This window comes from Heterocephalus glaber, unplaced genomic scaffold (genome assembly GCF_053883595.1).
Source record: "Heterocephalus glaber isolate CG9 unplaced genomic scaffold, H.glaber_assembly_v1.0 deba00000613, whole genome shotgun sequence".
Lineage (NCBI taxonomy): Eukaryota > Metazoa > Chordata > Mammalia > Rodentia > Bathyergidae > Heterocephalus > Heterocephalus glaber.
The window spans coordinates 19,529-44,579 of NW_028258152.1; the positions used below are offsets into that span (position 1 = coordinate 19,529).

The following is a 25,051-nucleotide window of genomic DNA, read 5'->3' on the forward strand; positions in this document are numbered from 1 at the left end:
GACTTAACTTTCTGGCAGGCAGAAGAGACAAAAGCAAAAGGGAGTGTGTCAAAACAAAGAAGATAGAAAAGTTTAGTAAGTGAAAGGAGTTTCATGAAGCCTTAATGGTTCAAAGGAAATTTAAATGGAAACTTTCAATCCTAATTGCTTTTCATCTCACATGCTTTAAGGAGTCTTTTAAAACTGATAAACAATGAATAGGGAAAGAGAACCTGCCAAAATCTTTTAGAATTTACCCGATTCTTATTCTACTACAAGAAAGCATTATTTGGTATAAGGTATGTATGTGGCTGTACATGAACAGTACATATATTATCCGGATCATGTTGTGCTATGTACAGTTCTTTCTGAAGTTTAAAACAGTCCATTAGAGGGGCCGGGGATTTAGCTCAATGGTTCTGGTGCCTGCCTCACAAGCACAAGGTCCCGAGTTCGAGCCCTGGTACCAAGAAAAAAAACCCCAAAAAACAGTTCACTAGAATTCAAAATGCATAATCATCTGAAAGTTGGCACTTGTTAGGCTCTTGTCAGCATTGATGACTGGCATGTTTTATTGCAGCCCAGTTCCAGCCAGTGTTTGCCAACTTGTTACAACAGAAGTCCAGCAATAGGTGGGTAGAGTGCAGGAAAACAGTGCCATGTTTCTCAGTTGGAGACCCTGAAACAAGTGACATTTCTAGCTGCTGAATAAATGTCACTCCAAAGCAGTTTCTTGGCTTTTTCTTACACAGCAGGCAACTTTCCCTTTAAATTCTCCATTTCTGTCTTCCCTCCATTCCTTCATAGCATCCACATTAGCAGGTGAGTTGCCATTAGGGTCCACCAGCGTGGAAATGACACTAATCATGATGGTTTTCACAGTGTGGGTAGGGAGCCAGCGTTCCTCTGGTTTTTCATAACCATATTTATCCTCACCAGGTTCATGAAGAATAGAAATGCAAACATCCCCATTTTTATCAACATTGGGGTGCCAGATTTCTGTAATGAATTTCATTTTAGGAGGCTGGAGGGGATAGGGGATAATCTTTTGGGAAAGTGAGATGAGCCTTAAAAACACCACCTTCATAAAGTGTATCAGGAGGACCAATAATAAGGACTTCCCACCTGTAGAGATATTGTCATCTATTAAACCTGCTGAAAAGCCTTCCACTGGATTTTTGTTGAGTTCTGTGATCCCAGTACTTGAGAGCCTGAGGCAGGAGGATCCCTGCAATTTCAAGGCCAGCCTGAACAGCAGAGAGAGAAGAGAGGGAAGAGAGAGAGGGAGGGAGGGAGGGAGAGGGAGGGGGAGGGAGAGAGGAAGAGAGAAGGAGGGAGGACCTTTTTCATTCTTAATTGCATGGATTTGAGCCTTTTCTTTCCTTTTTCTGATAAGGTTGGTTAAAGGTTTATCGATTTTATTTCTTCTTTCTTAAAAACCAGCTCTGATTCATTGAGTTTTTTGTATCATTCTCTTAGTCTCCATTGCATTGATTTCTGCTCTGATCTTTATAATTTCCTGTCTTGTAAGAGCTTCAGGTTTGTTATGCTCTTCTTTTTATAGGAGCTTGAGGTTCTGCATTAGGTTCTTAATTGGAGTTCTCTCTTGTTTTCCTGATATGGCCATTGACTGTTACGAATTTCCTGCACAGAACTGCTTTCATTGTGTCCCATAGATTCCTTTATGTTGCATTGGCATTATCACTTATTTGTAGAAACTGTCTAATTTCTTCTTGTATTTCCTCTGTGACCCATTGGTTTTTTAGGAGGGTGTTATTCAATTTCCATGTGTTTGTGGGGGTTTTGCAGTTTCTTATGTTATTGATCTTCAATTTTATTGCACTCTGGTCTGATAATATACAGGGAGTAACTTCAATTCTTTTACATTTACTTAGACATGTCCTGTGAGGTAGCATGTGGTCTATTTTGAAGAATGACCCGTGTGCAGCTGAAAAGAATGTGTATTCTGATTTTGAGGGGTGGAACACTCTGTATACATCTATTAAGTCCATTTGTTCAATACATTGGTTCAGTTCTAGAATTTCGTTGTTCATTTTTTGTCTAGATGATCTGTCTATTTGTGATGGTGGAGTATTGAGGTCCCCCACTACAATTGTATTAGTGCTTATGTGGTCTTTCCTGTCCATTAATATTTGTTTTGCATAGTTGGGGGCATTCGTATTTGGTGCACATATATTTAGGATTGTCATCTCTTCCTCTTGGATCGTTCCCTTCACAAGGATGTCGTGACCATCTTTGTCTCTCTTAATTAGCTTTGGTTTGAAATCTGCTGTGTCCCTAAATGAAGATTGCTACCCCTGTTTTTTTTCAGGTTCCCGTTGCATGGGGAACTGTTTTCCATCCTTTTGCTTTCAGTCTATGAATTTCTTTTTGAGTTAGGTATGTTTCTTGTATACAGCATATTGTTGGATTTTACTTCTTAATCCATTCTGCCAGTCTATTTCTTTTGATTGGTTAATTGAAGCCATTAACATTGATGGTTATAATTGATAGATATTGAGTCATCCATATCATGATGTTTTACTGTTGTTGGCTCTTTTATTTTTTATTTTTCCCCCTTTCACTTTAGTTTCTTGCCTTGCCTGGTGGCTTCCCTCTGTTGGGTCTCATGGAGTTGTGATCTTCATTGTCTTTTTCTAGGATATTGTTTAGAATTGTTTGGAGTGCTGGTTTGGTGTTCATGAAATTTCTCAGATGTTCTTTGTCGTTTAAGTATCTTAATTTCCCTGTCAATTTTGAAAGATAATTTTGCAGGATACAACAGTCTAGGTTGGAAGTTATTTCCTTTTAGGGCTTGAAATACTTCACTCCAGGCTCTCCTTGACTTGAGGGTTTGTGTTGAGAAATCTGCTGTGATTCTGAATGGCTTTCCTTTGTAGGTGATTTGTTTCTTTTCTCTAACTGCTGGTAGGATTTTGTTCTTCTGTTGGGTTTCTGGGATCTTGACTATTATATGTCTAGGTGCAGATTTTTTTTGATCATGGCTAGTTGGCGTTCTATATGCCTCACTTATCTGTATGTGCAATTATCTACCTCTGTCTGGGAAGTTTCCTACTGTTACTTCTGTGAACAGATTTTTCTGTCAGTTGTACTTTCTCCTGTTTTTCCGTGGACTCCCATCAGCCTTATGTTATTCTTCTTTGCATCATCTAGCAGCTGTTGGATTGATTTCTCGTGGTCCCTTACTATTTGGAAGAAATCTCGATTTTCATGTTCATTAACCTCAATCCTGTCTTCTATATCTGATATTCTGTCTTCACATTCCCTTAACTGCTGGGTGGACTTTCAGTTGAGTTTTTGATCTCCTGGATATCTGTTTGAATCTGTTTCATGGATTCCATTTCTTTTATGCTTGGCGATCATGGTTCCGTTTCTTTCTTATGCTGGGCATTCATGGCTTCCAGCATGTTTCTGAGCTCATCTATTTTTTTTATCTGTCTCTGTTCTAGAGGCCTAATCATGTCTTTCACTGGGCTCACCATCTCTGTAGTTATCTGGGAAATTATTTCTGTTCTGAATTTTTCTAAAGCCTCATTCATCTGTTTTGTTACTTCTGTGCTGTCAGTTCAGGGTGTCCAGGTGGTTGATTATCAGACTTTTCCACCTCGTTTCCCCCAGAATTTATCCTTGGTGGGGTGGAAGCCTGAGTTTGTGCCTTAGCTTAAATGTCTTCTCATTTTTGTTTTTGGTATTGTCCTGGGTTTAATTTCTGGGCTGATACTTCGAAATTGCTTATTGTAAGTATCTTTGTTGCTTGTAATTAGAACCCTTATGACATGATTGGTTCTCAGAGGTGTCTTCCAGATGTAGGTGGTCTTTAGATTTTGAGTCTCTAATGACTCTGAGGCTGTCTCATTTTCATTATAGTAGAAAGGACAACTGCTTAGATCAATCACAACGCCTTAGCCCAAGTGATACAATCAGCAATACCATAGCATCAAGTACAACTTAGAAAATGACAATTTGTGGCAGTTATTAATCTATCACCTTTAACTGTGTGAATTAAATCAAAATTGAGGACCAATCCAACATATGTTTTTAGTGAATAAATTCTTCAATATAGCAATTTTACCTTTCAGGAAGGGGACTTAGAAGTAGTTGAGGAGGGAGGGAGGGATAGGTAGAAGGATAGGGGAAGGTTAGCAGTGAGCCCAGAGGACACAGGCGAGAGAAGAAAAGAAAAATAAAGAAGAAATTCGAATTAGGGCCAGAACAGGAACAAAAAGGGAGTTGAAGAACAATGTGGGACAGCAAGAAAGTCAGTGTGAGAGAGAGAGAAGGGAAAGAGAAAAGAGAAAATAAGAGAAAAATAAAAATTTGAAAAGAGTACGAAAAAAGTTAAAAATAAGAGCAAAAAAATAATTTTGAAAGTAATGATAAACATGAAAATGAAGGGCCTCCTTGAGGGTATGTCTCTGCTGTCACAATCGACCACATGGGCAGCAGTGTGCAGATAGAAGTCAATGAGTCTGAGCAAGCCAGTCGCAGGCCTGTGGGATTCAGGGAGATTTCTGGCTGCAAGTCCCAAGTTGAGCTCCCTGTCCTCCTACAGGGTTGAACTCTGTAAGGTTCTACTGCAGGTTCCAGCTGCCCTTCCCCTGAAGATAGTCCAGGTCCCGATGGGAGGTGATGATCCCGTCAACTTAGCAGTATGGTGGTCTGGTGTCCCCTGTGGCTTTGTGGTGTGGCACAGCCAGGAGGCCAGAGGCTCCCGAGGCACTGAGTGGGTTGCCGCTGTGGGCGTGGCAAGTGTCGAGGGGTCCTCACCTTCTGGCTGGTCACAGGTGGGCATGGTGCGGGTTGGATGGCGCAGGGCTCCTGGCTGCCAGGTCCCTCTCTCTCCGGAAGGCTCCCGGGTGGTTTTAATGATTCCAGTGTGCAGGGAAGTTCAGGAACCACAGCTTAACAGAGTCTCATACAGGAGAACTGCTGCTGACCCCTCGCCGGCTGTAACAGGCTTATGGATGAAACTTCAAAGTTAGGTTCAGTGTGATGTCAGTCCGTGATTAAACTCGATTTGGAGATAAAACTGAAACACTACAGCAATGTTCGTCCTTGATGCATATAATGTGAGACTGTTTAAATTTTAAAACACTGTCCGGACTTCTTTTAAAATTCACATTTGCCTCCCCTTGATGATGTTAAGCTTCATTTTAGATGGTGAGGGCAAGTGGAAGCATGTAACACACCTCACAGGACCCCTGTGTTCCCTAATATACCATATCTGTGTGTAACTTAGAAATACGGCAATGTGTTATCTGAAGAGTTGTGTCTGTTTGTTAATATTTCACTTAAAACTAATTTGGAAATACTTGCCATGAATATTATACTATATAGACATATGCTGCATTATTATCACTGATTATTTCGGGATGGCCAAAGGTGTCATCAGTTTGGTGGGCACTAACATTTACTAGGAAGTTTTCTTGTCTTGGAGAAGTGATTGTTTTTAATTTGGTATACAGCACTTTATTATTTACTTTTAGAGAAATAATGAAAAAATGATGGGCAGGTAAACAATGAAGTAAGTTAACTGAAACAAATGCATGGCCTTCCCACTTAAAAAACAAAAAAGAAAACTATTGTGGGCTGGGGATTCGGCTCAGTGATTCTGCCGCCTGCCTTGCAAGCGCAAGGTCCTGAGTTAAATCCCCGGTACCAAAACAAAACAAAACTATTGTGTGGTTTAAGTTTAAGCATGTGGGCGGATATGTAGCCCTTTCCCAGGGGTGAGGTTTTAGGGTTAGAAACCCAAATGACAGGGAAATATGCAATAATGTATAAACAAGAGAAAGGTGTTTCGACAGCACATGTTTCCTTAAAGCCAAAACATTAAAACGGGAAAGTGCCCATATGGTACTGTGCTGAAACTGGAGAACTTGAAGGCGGTGCCAGGTCTCCTCTCGAAAATTTGTCTTCAGTGTCAACAAATGATAAACTCAATCATTAACAATTTTTTTTCCTTCCACAGTGTGACCTTAGCAGTATATTATCACATAAAGAACAGGTGAGCTCTTAAAAATCTGTCTTACTATGCCAGTTAATTTGCACTATGCCAAGTGTAGTATTAGGTCACGACTGCAGGCATCATAAGCTGTAGTGTGTTTTTCGTAACATATGGAAGCAAATCATTTTAGGTTTTTTGTTGCTGGGATTAGAACTGTTGAAAAAAAAGATCCCAGAGAATATTTAGTTCTGTGGATTTTATTGATATTTACTCTTTTAAAAATTAAAATTGAGAGTTAAAAGTGTATATGTTTGTGTGTGCATACGTGTGGGGGGGAGGCGGTGTTAACACAGGGCTTCTTGGTCTTGGACCTGTAGATATTTTGAGCTAGGTGATCCTTTGTTGTGGGGGACTGTCCTACACAGGGCAGGGTGCTTAGCCAGGGTAACTGCCCTCTGCCTGGTGGATGCCAGGAACTTTCTGGTAAACAAAAATGTCTACTGTTGGGCAAGATTCCTGCTGAATATGAACCACTTTGTTAACATAAATACCAAAAAACCTGTCCTCTGTAACTCTTAACATTTTTTGTTCCTTTTTTCATTGGTTGAAAGATACATCTCTCTTTACCCTTAAGTGTAAATCTTCATTTGACTGAGTAGAACACAATTAGGTTCTCATACTTCATGGTTCATTTGCAGTTACTTTTGAAGAAACAATAAGAAGACAACTTAATATCATGGAGATACACAGTTGGACATACATGTGTTTTTTCAAACTTTCAGATAATTGTGAATAGTCTTTTACTTTCCATTAAACACCGTAACCATTAGTTTCTTGAATTAGGTTCAGCGAGATTTTACATGGTGTCTGTGAAATTGTTACATTAATACTCACGGCTGCATCTTGCACAAAGAATAGTTGTTTTACCAGTACATGATTTATACATTGGTCAGCTTGGAAAATATCGGTTCAGATTTCTTTATAACATCCAAAACACTTTTATATCATCACCAGTCTTAGCATAGTTTCACTTCAAAACGGTGTTCTATGATAAGCAGCCTGTTCAGTTCACAGCTAAATCACAAGTGCTTTTCCTGAACACAGATATACTTCAGTATGCAGAAATACTTTATGTGAACTTTTCACGTATTCATAGTATTAAAAAGAAGGGCCAAGCTTTATTAACATTAGTCTTCTCTGCTTCACCAAGGACCTTAAGAGAAGCAGGCTTTTAAACAAAACTCTGAGTGATAATGATAAGCAGAATGACTGCTGATGCAGCTTGGTGCCGCAGTCTTAAAGCATGCTGAGAAATCAGAAGTTTTACTTCCTTTTGCTTTTATACAAGTGTTCCAGGTGTCCAACGGTGAAAAAGCAAGTAATGTCTTCCTGCATTTGTAAGGACAGTTTGATCTCCAAGCCTCCTGAAACAGAGCCTGGGGAATCTGCAGAGGTCACAGACCACAGCAAACCACTGGTTCATGGGAGTGTATTAGTTGAATGAAAACACTGGTCTCTTATAAAAAGACAGCTACATTTTTAAACTCACCTAACAGAGACAAGAAATATAGTGAAAACATAGAGCCCTGAAGGAGGAAAAGCCTGGGAAGTCTGAATCTCATTCACATTTGTTACATTTCTAGACTTGAGTCCCTACCACTGCTGGTTTACTAGCATTGCCCATTGGGGAGAGTCATTACTTACAGGCACCTTTAGCTGGTCATCTTAGAAAAGTCTTCACAGTCCTTGATGCCCTGAATACAAAGAAGTCTAAAGGGCAAAATCCAGGAGAAGAATTTGTAAAACTAGGGTGTTGAAGGTTAGGGCTCTTTCTCCATCCTCCTCTACTCCTAGCAAGGATTTGACTAAGATATAAATGAATGCACTTAGATGTACTTTCTTCTTTTATAGAGATGCAAATAGATCCCTGGATATTTTGGATGAGAGAAGGCATCCATTCACAGTAAGTGTCACCTTTTTTTAAACTATAATTTTTGACTTCATGGAGTTGTGTTTCTTTCATGCTATTTTCCTTTGACATGAATTGCCAGAAGTCAGTCACACTCTTCTATTTGAATTTAAATCACATCCTATTCCACCTCATGTTGTATTGCATCTTTCTCAGAAAGGAGGGTTTTTCAGGGCTGTGATAGAGTGAGAAGTGACTTGCAGCTCTGTTATCGATCTAAGGTAAAAATGTACTACCCGAATAACAGAAAATGTAGCTTTTCAAAAAATAATGTTTAGTAGCATCCAACAAATACAAACATTAGTTAATAAATCTCATAACATGTGAAATCTCTAAGGAGAGAATTAGGTTAAAAATGACATAAAAATGTTAAAAGTCACTTCCTCAGGCATATTAGTCACATGACTGCTGACTGTTCTATGTGACTGCATCCCTAGAGGCTGTGGTTGCAGGACACTAATTACATCATTTTAGACTTTATTAAGAAAGAATACAGCATATAATCAAAAAGACTTTCAGGCTAAAGATGAATTTGTGGAGGCAAAAGTAGCAAGGGGTATTGATTTTCTGAGCCTGTGGCCTTGTGTGTGGCTCACCAGTGCAGCACGTCCCGAGAGATGGGTTGACAGCGACTCCACCTTGTGCAGCCCTCACGGAGAGTGAAGTGGTGGTGGCACACAAGGTGGTCACTCATGGGGCCACTGTGGTCTTCACTCAGCACAGTGTCATTATGCATAGTAAAAGGTTCCAGTGTTTCTAGTTGAAGGTGAAAAGACATACAACGCAACTGAAATTACTTACGGAACACAGGGGCGAGAGGTGAAGACTGCTGTCTTAAGAGTACTTAAAAGCTTTCTTCAGGGGATTCTCACATTGCGTCATTTCTCCTTTCAGAGAGAGGAGCGTCCAGAGGAATACTTTGAGCATGATCCTGAACCCAGCTGTATTTACAACTTTCTTACCTTTATTTTTTATTGTGGATCATTACCAACTGAATGCACAATAATAAGTCTGGTAAGATGTTACTTATTTATCAAGGATGCCTAGAAACTGGTCTTGTACACAGAGCAAGGTCTTTTTTTTCAAATTAAACTCCTGAAATTATCATGAGAACTTTATTAAGAGAAGCCTATCAGAGGAAAGCAAATAAGCATACTTGGGTCCCACAATCATTATCGTTTAAAATGATGTCTTCACTTTTCTTACCACAAATCAGTTAAAGGCAGTTGGAGAGTTTTGCCCCATACCTCAGTGCACATGGTCACTTAACACCGTGAGCCCTTACACGTGCTGTGGGGTGGGAAGGAGAGCAGGAACAGGGCCCCGTGAGCCACAGAGACTGGTTCTGTGCGGGTCAAGCCAGGTCCCAGGCTGTGTCCCCAGACACTTCACTGCCTTCAGCTCTCTGTTCCCTGGTTATGGGCGTCAGTCCATCCCTGCTGAGTGCTGCTGTCTTCTCGCGATGCTGCCCAGGATGGCAGTCCAGCAGTTCTTAGAAAAGCTTTGTTAGCCTGAGGAGCTGAGGAGCTTTGTGTTACCCATACAGAATTCTGAAGGTGAGATTTTATCATTTATAATAAATAATTTATAAGATTTATAAAGCCTTTCCTTTTTGTTTTGATACAAAGAGTTCAAATAGCATATCCAGTCTGCCCTGTCATGTCTGTGAGCTCTACATCTACAGTTTCTACCATTTAGGGAAAATTTATGGGTTTTTTTGTCCTTTTGTGCACGACAGTATAGTATAACTTCCTTTACCTGCCATTTACATTGAAGTTTGTGTTGTACGTAGCCTAGAAATGCTTTACAGTCTGGGAGGGGGTGCATAGATTATGTGTAAATCGTAAGCCATTTTATGTGAGGGACTTGAGCATCTGCAGACTTTTCTATCGCTCAGATTGAAGTAACAGCAAATCACAGCTCCCTCTACAGTCTTTACTCAGCGGGTAGCTCACCCATTTCTTTGTGGAATAGATGTTTGATGTACGTAAAGAGTATGTGAGGTTGTCTCACCAACTGCGTGGAAGTTTAGGAGTCCCAGGGATAGACTGGCAGCTCTGTTCTTCCTGTCATGAAGCCAGCAGGATGGACTGAGGTTCTGACTATGTAGGAGGGAGAATGGGTTTTCATGAGGAGTGGGGATGGGAAAACAGAGGCAGCAAGAAGGACTGTCCTGTTTACACATGGGTTCTTTAGAAAGGCCCTGAGTTTGAGGAAACTACAGCTTGAAGTCCTGCACCTGCCATGGTGCTCTGCTCAGCTGTCACTGGGAGGCGGTCCTGTCCACCAGATAGTGCCCCAAAAGGGTTCATACTGTGAAAGGAAGATAAAAATGTGCTCTCTCTGAGTCGGGCATTACATTTGACCATGACCTGTCTAAAACCATTCTGAAACTACCGGCTGGGAATGCTACAGTGCATGTTGGAGAAGCTCAGCATTTATTGAACAGCTTTACACCAGGCCTGTCTCTGTGGCCTCCATGAGTGTGATAACAGTGCCACGCTGCTGGACGACCTTGGCTGAGCTGTCCAGTCATCCTGTCACCAAAGTTAGACAGGAAATACATGAGCAGCAGAGGTGTCTGATTTCCATCTGTGAACAGAATCTCTATAGCACCCAGAAGTAGGAGGGACTTCCCCTCTGTTCAGACACAGAAGGAACCAGTCATTCACAGTGGTCTTTTTTATTTTTTTTGGTACCAGGGATTGAACTCGGAACTCTGTGCTTGCGAGGCAGGCGGCAGCACCACTGAGCTAAATCCCTGGCCACAGTAATCTGTCTTCGCACAGCACTTACACAGAGCTGAAATCGCAGAGCAGTGTTCTCCTCTTTGCAGGTCTACTTAGAAAGGCTTGTGTCATACGCTGAGATAGACGTCTGTCCTGCTAACTGGAGAAGGATCCTGCTGGGAGCCATTCTTCTTGCCGCCAAGGTTTGGCAGTGCAAGGTTGGGTGGAACATACACTTCTGCACGGTCCTCGGGGATATTTCGCTCAAGGACATGTGAGTGTATAAGGCTTCAGTGGGCTATCTAGCCATTTTCCAGTTTACTTGCTCCTATAAGGTTTGCAATTTAAGAAATATTTTTAAATATCACTCGATGCAGAAAATGGAAATAGGCACAAAATGATTACTTTCTGTCCAGCTACAGTATAAATATTCATATTTTCCATCATTAATTGCTAGGTTTTCGTAGAGTATTATTTAAATGATATGCTTGGTAAGTAGAAAGTTTTCTGGTGATTTTGCCAGACATCTTACAGGCTTACCCCCGGAATAGCATAGAACAGGGCATTCTTCATGGCTTTTTAAAAGTTGCTGGGCCCAGTCCCTTCTGTAAGGGCTGTTGTGCCTGGCTTTTGTTTGGCCTCTGTTAAGGTCGTAGGGCCAGTGAACTGTTGAGTACAGCTTCCGCCTGAGCCACACATTGTCAGGTTTTGATCTGAACACGTGTCCTTGGACTCACCGGGGCGTACACCAGGAAAGGTCCCAGATCGCCATGCTCCCCCTGGCTAGGAGAGGGGCTGCGTGTAGCAGTCGGTCTGATGGGCTCTCGCTTTCTGTGTATTGAGTGTGCGCAGGCAGCTGCATGGCCCCGCAGCAGAGGACTGCTCAGAGGTGAGACTGCGAGTCCAGTGCTCTGCCAGAGGTCCTGTGCCACAGTGGTTTTACTCCAGCCAGAACCGTTCTGTCTTCCCAAGTTTAGAATAAATTGTCACGGTCACAGTTTGTCACCTGAGTAATAAGAAGGTGCCCTTTGACAGGGCCTCATCTGCTGCCACAGGGAGGCGTTTGCCTTTCCCACACAGTTTGGCTTTTTCTTTCTTTCTGATGAGTGCTTGTCGCCTGAAGAGTTTTCCCTTCAGAGGGAGGAGTGGTGGTTCTTTGGTTGGTGCCTCACTACCTCTCTAAGTCCTTCCTCTCAGGAGCCCCTTGAAGATGCCTGCAAGTTCTTCAGAGCTACGAAACAGCACACGTCACTGCTTTTTTGCTCACTGTAGTGGGGCCTCGTGAGTACGTGTGGAGTGTGAGTCACACAGGTGCGTTGATGGACTCTGAAGAACAGGCCGAGAGCCCACAGCAGGCGGGCATGGGCAGGGCATAACCTTTCCCCTCCACCCAAACACAGAAGTGTTGGGGTCCAGAAGGCATCCAGATACAGAAAATAGCTGTGCCTTGTTGGAACATGAGTGTTTTCTTCCAGTTGGGTAGCCTTCCTAGGTCTCAAAACAGAATTTACAGCAGTCCTAGAAGCTCAAAGTGACATTTTTTAACATGGCCCACTTGACTAAAATCGTCCTGTATTTGTTTTGCTGTTTTTCCTCCCCAGAAATGAGTTGGAAAGGCATTACTTGCTCCTGCTCAAATATAATGTTAATGTGTCTGGCGGTGTGTATGCCAAATACTACTTTGATCTTCGCTCTTTAGCATTTGAAAGCAACATGGATTTGGGGGTTGAGCTTCTCACCAGAAAAAGAGCCCAGGAACTAGAGGTAAGGCTGTGCTTGGATTCAGTGGGGTGTCTGTGAGCACAAGGGCAACGTCTTGACTGTATCGTATTAAGCGGTGACTAGGGAAAGGGAAAGTGTTCCCATTAACACATCTAAGAGCTCACTAACCCTTCGTGTCCTATTTCTCACTTCTTTATGGTGCAGGTAGAGATTCACCTTACCCTTTTTTTTTTTTCACTAAATTCACCGGTACATTTTAGGAACACAACACCGTTACATTCATCATTGGGAACTTGTACCTGTACATGATGTATCTTGGTTCTTATTTTTTCTCCATTCCCCTGCCCTCCCTTCACCCCCTCCACCCTTCCCTATTTACAAAGACTTTGTTCCCATTTTTTCCTTTTCTCATATTTTTTTCCTTTCCCCTTCCCCTCCCACTTCCCCTACCCCTTTAGATCTTTTCTTCCTATTTCACATTATCAATTAAACATTTTGATTCTTAGTTACACTTTCAGTTTCTCACATCAGAGAAACTATTCAGTATTTACGTGTGTCCTATTTATTTCACTTAAGAGTATAGCCTCAGTGTGCACCCATTTAGGCATAAATGTCTCTAGTTTCTCATTCTTTATGGCTGAGTAGTACTCCATTTTATACAAAAACCACATCTTCTGCATCCAGTCTCTGGTTGATGGGCACTTGGACTGTTTCCAAGCTTTAGCTATTACTATGCCGCTATAAACATGGGTGCACATATATCACTGTGGTATGATTCTTTTAATTCTTTTGGGAAGATCCCTGGCAGGGGAAGAGCTGGGTCAAATGGGACCTCTAGTCCTAGTTCTTTGAGGTGTCTCCATACTGACTTCCACAGTGCTTGCACCAGTCTGCACTCCCACCAGCAATGGAGAAGGGTTCTTTTCTCCCCACAACCCTGGCAGCGTTTGTTATTGGTTGATTTCTTGATAGCAGCCATTCTTTCTGGGGTGAGGTGGAATCTCAGCATTGTTTTCATCTGCATCTCTCGAATGACCAGTGATGTTGATCATTTTTTCATGTGTTTATTTGCTATTTCTACTTCTTTGTCTGAGAAATGTCTGTTCATTTCAGATGCCCATTTTTGATTTGGGCCTTTGAATTTGGGGGCTCTGATTTTTTTAAGTTCTTTATTCTAGATAGTAGTCCTTTGTCTGAGGAACAGCTGATAAAAATTTTTTCCCACCTCTTAGCTCTGTTGGTGGTTTCTCTTGCAATGCAGAAGCTTTTTAAAAAGATGAGATCCCAGTTGTTGATTCTTTTTGCTAGTTCCCGTGCTACTGAGGTTTTGTTGATAAAGTCTTTTCCTATGCCAGTGTCTTCAAGAGTACCTAACTTGTCTTCTGGCAAGTTTAGTATTTCTTTCTTAATATTTAGATCTTTAATCCACTTGGATTTTAGTTCAGTGCATGGTGAAAGATAGGGATCTAGTTTTAATCTTTGGCAAGTTGAAATCCAGTTTTTCCAGCACCATTTATAAAAGAGGCTATCTTTCCTCCAGTGAGGATAATTGGGTCCTTTGTCAAAGATGAGGTGGCTGAGTGTGTCTGGCATTGTTTCTGCATCTTCTCATCTAATCCACTGATCCTTGGGTCTGTTTCTTTGCCAGTACCATGCTGTTTTTATCACTGGCTTTGTGTAGTACAGTTTCAAGTTGGGGATTGTGATACCTGCTGGCATGTCTCTCTATTGCCTAGTATTGCTTTTGCTATTCTAGGTTTCTTCTGGTTCTGAATGAATTTTTGGATCATTTTCTCTGGTTTGGTGAAATATAATGTTGGAATTTCAGTCAGGATTGCATTGAATCTGTATAGCAGCTTTGGAAGTATGGCCATTTTCACTATATTGGTTCTTCCTACCCAGAAGCAAGGGATGTCTTTCCATTTTCTTACATTCTCTTCCATCTCTTTTTTCAGAGTGCTGTAGTTCTCAACGTAGCGTGCTTTTGCATCCTTCATTAGACTTATTCCAAGATATTTCATTTTTTTGGATGTTATTGTAAAAGGAATTGTTCCCCTAATTTTTCTCTCAGTGAGTCTACTATTGGTGTATAAGAAGGCTATTGATTTTTGAGTGTTGACCTTGTATCCAGCTACTCTACTGAGTCTGGCAATTAAGTCTAGAAGTCTTTTGGCAGAGTTTTTTGGGTCTTCTATGTAGAGTATCATGTTGTCAGCAAATAACAACACTTTAACATCTTCCTTTCCTGTCTTTATTCCTTTTCTTTCTTTCTCTTGTCTAATTGCTGTGGCTAATGTTTCCAGAACTATATTGAACAGGAGTGGTGATAGTGGACATGCTTGTCTTGTTCCTGATTTTAGCATGAAGGTTTTCACTTTTTGACCATAGTATGATGTTAGCTGTTGGTTTTTCATAGATAGCCTTGATCAGATTGAGATAAAGAACATCTATTCCAATTTTCTGTAGGGTTTTTCTTTTAATCATGAATGGGTGTTGAATTTTGTCAAATGATCTTTTTCCGCATCTATTGAGATGATTATATGTTTTTTGTCCTTGGCTGTGTTAATAATACTGGATTACATTTATTTTTCCCCATTATGTTTATTGATACATTTTAGGTGTAAAATACAGTTTCATACACCACTGGGATCTTGTACTATGACGTGAATATCTTGGTTCTTATTTTTTTCCCCTTCCCCTGCCCTCCCTTCATCCCCTCCAACCCTCCCTATTTGCAAAGACTTTGTTTCCATTTTGTTCCTTTTCTCATATTTTTTCTTTTCCCTTCTTTCCTTTCCCCTACCCCTCCCACTTCCCCTGCTCCTTTAGACCTTCACTTCCTATTACACAATATCAATTATATATTTTTAAAATTACAGTAACAAGATCTAGGAGACATTACCACAGATTTTACAGAATTTAAAAGGATATAGGAAGCATATTACAAAAATCTGTTCTGAAATAAATTTGACAACTTCTAAGAAGTACCTTGGAAGACATATTAATGAAACTAACTCTGGAGGAAATATAAAATTTGAATAGCACCTATTAAACAAAGTGTATTCCCGGCTGGAAAACCTACCTATATGACAACAACGGGCTCATATACATTTTAACTGATAAATTATATCAAACATTTAAAGCAGAAAAAAAAGGAACACTTCTCCCCTCATTTTAGGAAATCAACATTGTGCTAATCCTAAAACTGGATAAAGGTAATAGAAGAAAGAAGTATGAACATAGATAGAAATTTGTTTAACAAAACAAACTATTAGAAGCCAGATCTGGCAGTCTGTAGAAAGTGGTTTTAGTATAGGGATGGCAGTGTTGGTTTAGCATTGGAAGATCCACCCTCAAAAGTCATCATTTTAACAGAGGAAAGGAAAAAGCCATATGATCCTGTCACTAGTTGGTGAAAAAGAATTGGACTACATTCTAGAGCTGTTCATGGTAAAAGCTATCAGGAGACTAGAAGTAGAACAGAACCTTCTCAACAGATTAAAGACACATACTCCATACTTCCAGCAAAAACACCTTATATGAATGGAGAAGATACAATGCTTTCTCCTGAAGGTGGGGAACAAGGGCAGATGTGCCTACTCTTTATCTGGCCCTTAAACTTTGAAACATAGGCCTAAACCAAAATAGTCTGGCAATAAAATGACACAATTAGGGTAGGATTGGCAAGGTAGAAGCAAAATCTTTATATGTAGATGAAATGATCACCTACAGAGAAAATACTAAGAAATCTCTAGGAGCCCCTAAAACTTGTACTTGAATTTAGCAGGATTAGAAAACACAAGGTATACATAAAAATTCTGGCCTATGTATACTTGCTATAAATGAAGAATTGGATATTGAAATTTAAAAGTTCTGTAGGAGTACAAAGGACCTAGAAAAGTAAAAACAACAAAAACAGTGTTGGAAGACATTGGTTACCTGATTTTAAGACTTCCTCTAAAGCTACAGGAATCAAGGCAGTGTTGGTGTAAGGAATGACATATAGATCATTGGAATACAACAGACAATCTAGAAATAGAACAATGCATACGTGGTCCACTGAGTTTTGAAAGATTGTTTAACATTAACATTTTGCAGAATATAAACTCAATTCAAGAGCCGAGGAAAGACAGTGCTTTCAGCAAATGGCACTAGAACACCTGGTATCCGTATATAAAAAATTAACCTCAACCCTTTGTTTCCATACATAAAAACAACTTGAAAAAGGATCTGTGAACCTAAATATGAAATACTAAATGTATAAAACTTTAAGAAGAAAGTATAAGGGAAAATGTTTATGAATTTAGGGTAGGCAAGAACTTCCTAGGATACAGAAAACATGATGTATAAGAGAAAAAAATTAACAAATGAGATTCCATCCAAATTTAGAACTTAAAATGACATCGTTAAAATGAAAAGTAGTCCTTAAACAGACCATATTTACAATGCATATAACCTATGACCAGAATATATAAAGAACTCTTACAGCTCATTAATAGACAAGCCAATTAAAAAGTAGACACAAGAAGATGTTAAATAGCCAGTACAGCACAAGGAAAGATGTCCAATGCTAGAATCAGGAAAATACTAATCAGTACAATAACAAGATTGAATTATACACTCATTAGGGAGATGAAGTTAAAAGTTTTAAAAGCCTTGTCATGACTTTTTCTTTTTGTTGGATTTTCCCCCTTTGCCTTTAATTTGTCACACCCAATGGATTCATTTTGCTGGGCCACCTGGGGTTGTGATCCTCATTGCCTTTTCCTAGGATATTGTCTAAAATTTTTTGGAGTGTTGGTTTGGTATTCATGAAGTTCCTGAGGCTCTCTTTATCATGAAAATATCTTATTTCTCCATCAGTTTTGAAAGATAGCTTTGCAGGGTACATCAATCTGGGTTGGAGGCTGTTTTCCTTTAGGGCTTGCAATACATCACTCCAAGCTCTTCTTGCCTTGAGGGTTTGCATGGAGAAGTCTGCTGTGATTCTGATGGGCTTTCCTTTGTATGTGATTTGTTTCTTTTCTCTCACTGCTTGTAGAAGTTTGTTCTTCTGTTGGGTTTCTGGAATCCGAACAATTATATGCCTATGTGTAGATTGTTTTGATCGAGGCTAGTTGGGAGTCCTATATGCCTCAATTATCTGTATGTCAAGTTCTTTTCCCCTTCTTGAGAAGTTTTCTGCCATCACTTCTGGGAACAGTTTTTTTTATGTCATCTGCACTCTCTCCTGTTTCTTCATTGACTCCAGTCAGTCTTATGTTATTCTTCTTTGCATCGTCTAGCAGCAGCTGCTGGGTTGCTTTCTCGTGGTCCCTTACAATTTTAAAGTGATTTTTCTTTTCCTGGTCACTAATTGCAATCTTATCTTCTATATCTGAAATTCTGTCCTCACATGGGCTCATTCTGCTGTGTAGACTTTCAATGGCGTTTTTAATTTCCTGGAAAACTGCATCTGTTTTATGGATTCCACTTGTTTCCTGTGTTGGGATTCCATCATGTTCCTCAGATCCTCTATTCATTTATCTGTGTCCTCTCTAGATTTATTAATCATGTGTTGCACTATGGGCACAGTCTTTGCTGTTAGGTGAGAAATTATTTCTGATTTCATTTTTTCAGGCCGTCTTCTGTTGCCAGTTCAGGGAATCCAGGTGCTTGAATATCAGATTGTTCCATCTCTTTTCTCTTTTGGGTTGCTGTAGGTGATCTGGAAGTCTGCTTTTGAGGCTTGTTTACATGTCTTCTCATTTCCACAGTGGGGGGTGGGGTGCTGCTAGCACCCGCACAGCTCACCCTCCTTTGCACTAGGAGCGGTGGAATGACGGTGGGGGGAGTCTCTTCCTGGACGCTGGGATTGGCTCACCTCCTCTGCCCTAGGAGTGGTGGAATGGTGTTGGGCAACCTCCTCTTGGGCACTGGGATTGGCTCACCTCTTCTGCCACAGGAGCAGTGGAATGGAGGCAGGGCAGCCTCCTCCTGGGCACTGGGATTTGCTCACCTCCTCTGCCCTAGGAGCAGTGGAATACATTGACTCATCCTTGTCATCGTGTATTACATGTATTGATTTACATATGTTGAATCATCCTCGCCTCCCTGGGGTAAATCCATCTTGGTCATGGTGTATGGAGATCCATGTTACTCCCAAAAAGTAGATCTTACCTCCTTTCTGACCATAATTCAGAATATCTTAATCAGAATTAATCTGTTCATAATGGCTTTCCTTTTGAACCTCTACCTTTCTCCATAGCCATATATGATTAACTCCTTGTGGTTGTTTCCTTTATGTCTACAAATACAGCTCACTTAACTATTTGTGCCTGTCTTTTACTCAGTTTGCAGATTCATGTCAGAGTTTAGCTATCATAGTTCAAACCCATGAGTTCATTAGAGAGAGCCTTAGTGACTAATATGAGAATCCTGTCCTTAGGATGTGGTGTGTGTGTGTGTGTGTGTGTGTGTGTTTCAAATACTGGAGGTTGGAAGTGCATAGGTTTTAAATGGAAGTGGTAGCTCCCATGGGGCAAAATAATAAACATGGCTTATGACTTTAGGTGAGCTTACGCCAAAATACTTCAGACCTGAAATGGATGCGTAGATTCACATCGCACTTTCTGTGTGCCTTGGTAGCACAGTAAGTCCCCAACTTACAAATGTTCACTTCACCAACTTTCACAGATATGACCAGATCTCGCATTTGGGTTTCTTTTTAATGCTTTACATTGTATATTTGTGTCAAAAGTGTGTAAGACTCACTTTGTCAGGCTTACGGATGAATCTGAGTTATGAATGTTCTTCTGGAACAGAACTGGTTTGTAACTTGGGACTTACTGCATTTTGGAACATGTTCATGTAAAGGAGCAGCTTTTGATGCTTCAGTCCTTAGGCCTGTCCTGCCCTACAGTAGAGTTGAGACTTCCATCTGTGGAAGTTGCTTAGAGTTAGTAATAACTAAGGAAGATCGGGTAGAGTTGGAGTAGCTGAGCCAGTGTTTACCGATTGTTTTGCACAGGTGTAGGTTTATCATTTTAACGAACACTTGCACAGGTAACATGTTGCTGTTAGGAGCCTAGCATATCACAAAACCTTTGATGTCTTTGGAAAGTCCATTGGTAAAGAGTGTAACTGAACAAACTTCCCCTTTCCTGGCAATGGAATCATCACCCTTAAGGATGTTAGTGAACTGGCAGGAAGTAGCATCCTCATGACCTGGTGTGCAGGCCTCAGACAGGCAAAGCAGCAGTGACCACGAAGTGGCTGAGGAGTCTGCAGCATGACTGAACATGAGTCATAGTACTTTTCTCTTGAAGGTTGCAGCCTTTTAACAAATCTTCCTGTGTTCTGTTTGATTGACTTTCCTAGGCCATATCAGGAATGGTTAAAGACAAAGACTTGCGCAGAGCTGCTATGAAAAGATTCCATTCCAGTGATGTCAGTTTCTTTGGCATCGGACTGTCTAATGCCGTCCTCTCTTAGAAGGGAGAAATGGGGGCTGTGACATCATGGACCCCTCATTTACAAAGCTGGAGAAGTACCATCCCTCTTGCAACAACAACAACAACAACAACAACAACAACAGCTAAGTTAGTATTTTCACCAAACGGAAAGGCCTTGAATTCCATCGAGAGCCTCCTGAGTGGTGTCAGCTGGACTGCATGGGAAGGAGAGAGGCCCTGTCAAAGCAGCAGTGCACTTCTGTCCTCACTTATGTGAGCAGTCACCCGTTCTGCAGAGCAGAAGTTCCTGGCTCACACTGGCTTTTGCTTACTCCACCGGCCAGTGCCTTTGAGCTCTGTGAGACTTTTGAATTGAGAGCTTAAATTGAAACTAAGTTAAAATTTTAATTATTTTTAAAAATTAGATTTAAAACACTACCCATATAATTGTATGTTTTTCTACTTGCCCTTCCCCATGTTGCTGCATATGCCTTTAGGGTTGATGTAGTATTACTGTTGAAATGTGGGGATCTTTTTTATTGCACAGGGCTGGGAATAAAACCCAGGGTCTTAGCCACATCCTGTTAGCAGGGTCTCTCCCACTGAGTCCCCCACCCAGCCCCAAACACGGGAGTGTTCACGCTCATGACACCACTTAGGAGTAGACTGTAGCATTGTCAGGTGTTGAAGGTTCTTCCTCCCATGATACCATGAGTTGCTAGTCATTATTATTTATCAGCTTGAACCAAAAAGCTGCTGGATGACACTTGCCACTCATGTTCTTTGCAAGCGCTGTTTGGTAGCACTGTGACATGTTTGTGGTCTTAAAGAGAAGGCATCAGTTGATGCTATTGACTGTCTATTTCCATGAAGTCCATGCTGCATCTTGTGAACTATTAATGGTGATTCTCATTTTCTGATGATTATCCTGCTGTTAAGTAAACATACTAGAAGATATTTTCATAATCCAAACCGACATAGAGGTCCAGTGATCGCCCGCCGATAGTGACGTGCAGGGCGTCCCAAAAGTTTCAGTGCAGTTTTAAGCTGTAGACTGCTATGCCTGTGCCTTCCAGCGACTGCAGCAGGTATGCAAGCCACAAACTTTTACCAGACAGCGTTTGACAGTTTCAGTTTTGCAAATTTGGAATATTAAGATTTTATTCTTAATTTTTTTTCTGGTCTCTCTAAAAGGGAATAGAAAGAGGAACTGGAACAAAAAAGCTTAATATTTTACCTTTACAAAATTAAAACTTTTAGATGATACTTTATAACATTGTAGATTCTGTACTTCTACTGGTATCAAAGCTTAAAATTACACTAAGATTTTTTGGGATACTTCCTATTGCCAAAGAATTTTCCTCACATTTTTAAATAGTTCTTTGAGAACTATCTGCTTTGGTCACCTAGATTTCTTGTTTCTAGATTTGGTGAAGGAAGATTTTTAGGAGCAGTGTTAATTCACATGTAATAAAAAGGAATTGGACCCCAGTAGCAGCAAATGATATAAAAGTTTCTTTTAAAGTTTAGCCTACATTTCAGGGTGCCCCATTTCAAGTCCTCCTATTTAAGAGAGTACTTACCTGAACCTTAGGAATGTTACTGAAGACTTTAAAGGGCAGAGATGTAGTAATTTGAGGAGACTTACAATGTCATCTAAATTTGAAATATTAAAAAAATCAGTGCTCTTTCCATATGAAATCTATGTCTCTTCCTTTTGAAATGTAATCCTAGGAATCTTGCCTGTAACAAAGCTCTTGTGGGCTAGGAATACTTTCTCCCAGTGTAGCAGTGTCTCACACAATGTTGTGTGCTGTAGTTCCCATCATTTTTACAAAGAGCCATAAGTGATACCCAGTGGCATAAGAAATAACCACAATCTACCACCTCTAAAGAAAATTACTTATGGACTTTCAAGCTTGAAGATTTGAGTATTAATTGCAATTTTATGTTGAAAACAATGCTACAACGTAAAGTGGTTTTTCATCCCCATGTTTATATTTTTAAAATAAACTTTTGATTAAAATACAGCTGGTGTGTTAACATGTTTCTTTTCACGTAACATGACATCACTCCAGAATTTAAATGTTTTGTGTCATTTTTAGTGGTTTTTAAGTATTCTCAAGCTGACTCCATTAAAGTTGACATAATCCAGGGCTTCTGGTTAGGTGTAGTAATTAATAATCAACATTTTTTGCTTAGCCTCTTTTTCCACCTGAACATACTGTAGATAGTGTGTCTAAAGGAGGAAAGCGCATGAGAAGATAAACTCAGGTAACATATACCAAAGAGAAATCAGTGACCGGACTAGTATAGCATTAGAACATCAGGTGTTTGAAGTTTGTAGCAGTAATGGTAAAGAAATGAAGGTACTGGAACTGAAGTTGCTATACAGTGGTCACCTAAAAGAAGCCACACAATTTGACATTGACACACTAGTCTCAAGGATATATTTCATTAGCAGTAGATCAAATATCTGCCAGGTTTCTTTAATATGGAAGCCTAGGCACTCAGCTTCAGAAGTTCTTCATCTAGACAGCATTGATGTGTGTTCATTCACTTGTAATCTTTCAGTATCTACAGTTAAATCTAAATGACTGATCCCTTTGCTTTGGTTACACTGCTGGTTAATGTAAACAGCCTGATTTAATTTATAAAGAAAAACATGTAGAATGAGTATGATTTTCACCCTATGTCAGTTTCTCAGAAAAGTTCATGAATAATCAAACCTTAATTTTAAAAAACTTGGCAGGGGTCCATTGGCCACAAATCTAACTTCAAGAACAAGTTGGAAGAATAAATAGAATCACTAAAAATTGCTCTTCCCTCTTGGTCTTGCCTCTAGAAGGTCATACAGTCCTTTTGGAGAACGGGAGACTGGGCCACATTACCAGTTGTCTGGCATATTGTGAGGCCGGAAACCAAGCTGCCGGTAGGGCAGTTCATCTCAGGTTTCTACACATCGGAAAGGTACTACTGAGTCCCGACGGAACTGAGTCCTTCATCCCCTGCTGCTGTACTGGGGATTGAACCCAGAGCCTTTGCTCTACATTTCCAGTCTTTTGTTTTGTTTCTTTCCTTTTGAGACAGGTTCTCACTAAGCTAAGTTGTTCATTGTGGGCTCCAAACTGATCCTCCTCCCTCATGAGTCCTGGTTTAAAACAGGTGAACTCTTGCTTAGTTTCCTACATCTTCTTTTTTGCTTACAAAAGAAGCAAAAGCCTGTTATTCAGACAGTTCAATGTTCATTCTGTGCTGAAGTAGGCAGTAGTTTTGGAAACTAGTTTGGCAGTGGCACGCAGCTTAGCTTAACTATCTTCCACCACCCAGCCCGCCTCTTTAGCCGTGTTGTAACTATGGCTGACTTCCCTCACCCAGAGGTGCCTTCTTGCATATGATACTACTTGCTAAGTCTGGATACTGGGCACAGAAATATCCCAGGTAAGTGCTAGTTGCTGTCCTGAATCTGTAGGTTGCATCCAGAATCTATTAACGTGTCAAGCATTAGATTAATGAAAGTCTTAACTGCAGGGCCTCGAAGGCCTGGAATTTTGTCACCAAATACTAATAACCTAGCAGCCCTTCAGTAGGGCCTGTTCCCCTAGAACAATACAATCCACTTGGCTTCTGACGCAACTTTCACTGAAGTATCTTAAATGAGAGTGTCAAGAAAACTACTTCCTGTGAGGTAAATGTTAAGACTACTTGTGGTGTAGGATGGAAGGAGGACAACCTGGAAAGTGAAAGTACAAAAATTAAAAAGATTGAATTCTGAATCTAATGGGAAAAATGTTAACACTGTGAAAAGGGACAGGTGAGGTTAGTTGATTATTAGGAACTTCTGCAGCGCCAAGCACCGTGAATGTGAGGAGGGGAATTCGGTGATAGTCCCAGAACCGGTAAGAAAGTAGTGTCTTCTTCAGAAGCCTTCCAAGCAGACCCAAAGGAGTCACCTTTAGGAAAAAGTATTGCTGCAGCTTCACCCTTGTCAAATTCCACAGCTCTTTACCTATATCCCTAAGATGGTGACTCGTGCTCAGTGTGACAAGTGACCCCCCTAACGGTGTGCGCTTCCACCTCCCCTCCCAATCGTGATTTGCTGAAGTCCTTGGGCCTTTCCACAGCAGGACCATCCCAGTTCACCCTGTGACCTCCATCTACTGCCCACCGTGACAGCGGTTGATGTTGGTTTCTGTGACCCACTTCCAAAGCATTAGAATCAGCTTCAAGGAATTGACAGTTTTTGTTTCACAGAGCTGTAGATTGAACCCAGGACCTTCAATTTCAGATTACTTTTTTCCTTTAAAGGCAAGGTCTCACTAAGGAACTTGCAGTCCCCCTGTCTCAGTGCCTCAGAGTGCTGGGGTCACGAGAATGCACCCCTATGCTCAGTGGAAATGCAGGGCTTGTACGGTGCACAGGCTCTCTGACCCCTAGTCATCTGCTTTGCTCACCTGTTTGAACCCTCCTGTGTTCCCTAAATTAGCTATGCACAACTTAACTACATTTATCAATTCTCCTGACACTCACAATCCTATGGATGTATCTTCAGCCTAGATTGGGAATTAGGCAGCATGCCTCCCCTCCAAAATCTAGTACTTAATCAAGTATTCGATGTCTCCTTTCAAGGTAACACCATGTCTTTTAATGGGGGTTCCATTCCTAAAATCTCTACCCACCATCTCCACCAATTGATCCCCTTTCTGCTTTAAAGTTGCTTTCATCTCCTTGACATGGGGATGGGGCAAATCCAACTTTATTCAGCTCTATAAATGCTCCAGTTTTTCTCAAGATGTCCCCAAGGCACATGGCTCACATCAACTGAAAGTGCTTGGGAAAAGAAGCTTCTTGAAATGTAGTGGTTGGGATCTCCAAACAGATAATATCGATGGAGAATCCCACAGAGTCTGGATTGAACCGTGATGTACCACACTGACTCCTTAGTTGGAACAAATGCACCGTGATAGTGTAGGATTTTAACAGTATGGGCACACAAGAACTGTGTGGGATCCTGACAACTTTTTTAAAACTTTGGAGTAATTTTAGATTTACAAAAAATGTTTCCAAAATTAAGAGTTTATCATCAAGACAAAAATACTAGTGAGGATGTTAAGGAGAGGGGAGGAACTTCTACATTGGTGGGAATATAAAGTAGTACAACCATTGTGAAATCAATATGGAGATTCCACAGCAGTCTAAAAATAGAAGTCCCATCCTGAGTATATTCTCAAGGTACAATACAATAATGATG

At 40.7% G+C, this 25,051-nt stretch overlaps 1 protein-coding gene and 1 pseudogene across 2 annotated transcripts in view; one reads left to right on the forward strand and one right to left on the reverse strand.

Moving 5' to 3' along the window:
- LOC147829444 (cyclin-Y-like protein 1) overlaps window positions 1-21,830 on the forward strand; it is a 39,926-nt gene extending 18,096 nt beyond the window's left edge. For both annotated transcript variants that reach the window (XM_087205738.1, XM_087205739.1), the window contains 6 exons: window positions 5,972-6,007; window positions 7,859-7,910; window positions 8,811-8,930; window positions 10,753-10,919; window positions 12,247-12,409; window positions 19,727-21,830. In XM_087205738.1, coding sequence (XP_087061864.1) covers window positions 5,972-6,007; window positions 7,859-7,910; window positions 8,811-8,930; window positions 10,753-10,919; window positions 12,247-12,409; window positions 19,727-19,840 — 652 coding nt within the window. In that variant the 3' untranslated portion in view covers window positions 19,841-21,830. The remainder of the gene's footprint in view (window positions 1-5,971; window positions 6,008-7,858; window positions 7,911-8,810; window positions 8,931-10,752; window positions 10,920-12,246; window positions 12,410-19,726) is intronic.
- Window positions 506-4,792, reverse strand: LOC147829445 (ubiquitin-conjugating enzyme E2 G1 pseudogene; annotated as a pseudogene).
- Window positions 21,831-25,051: the final 3,221 nt, after the last annotated feature.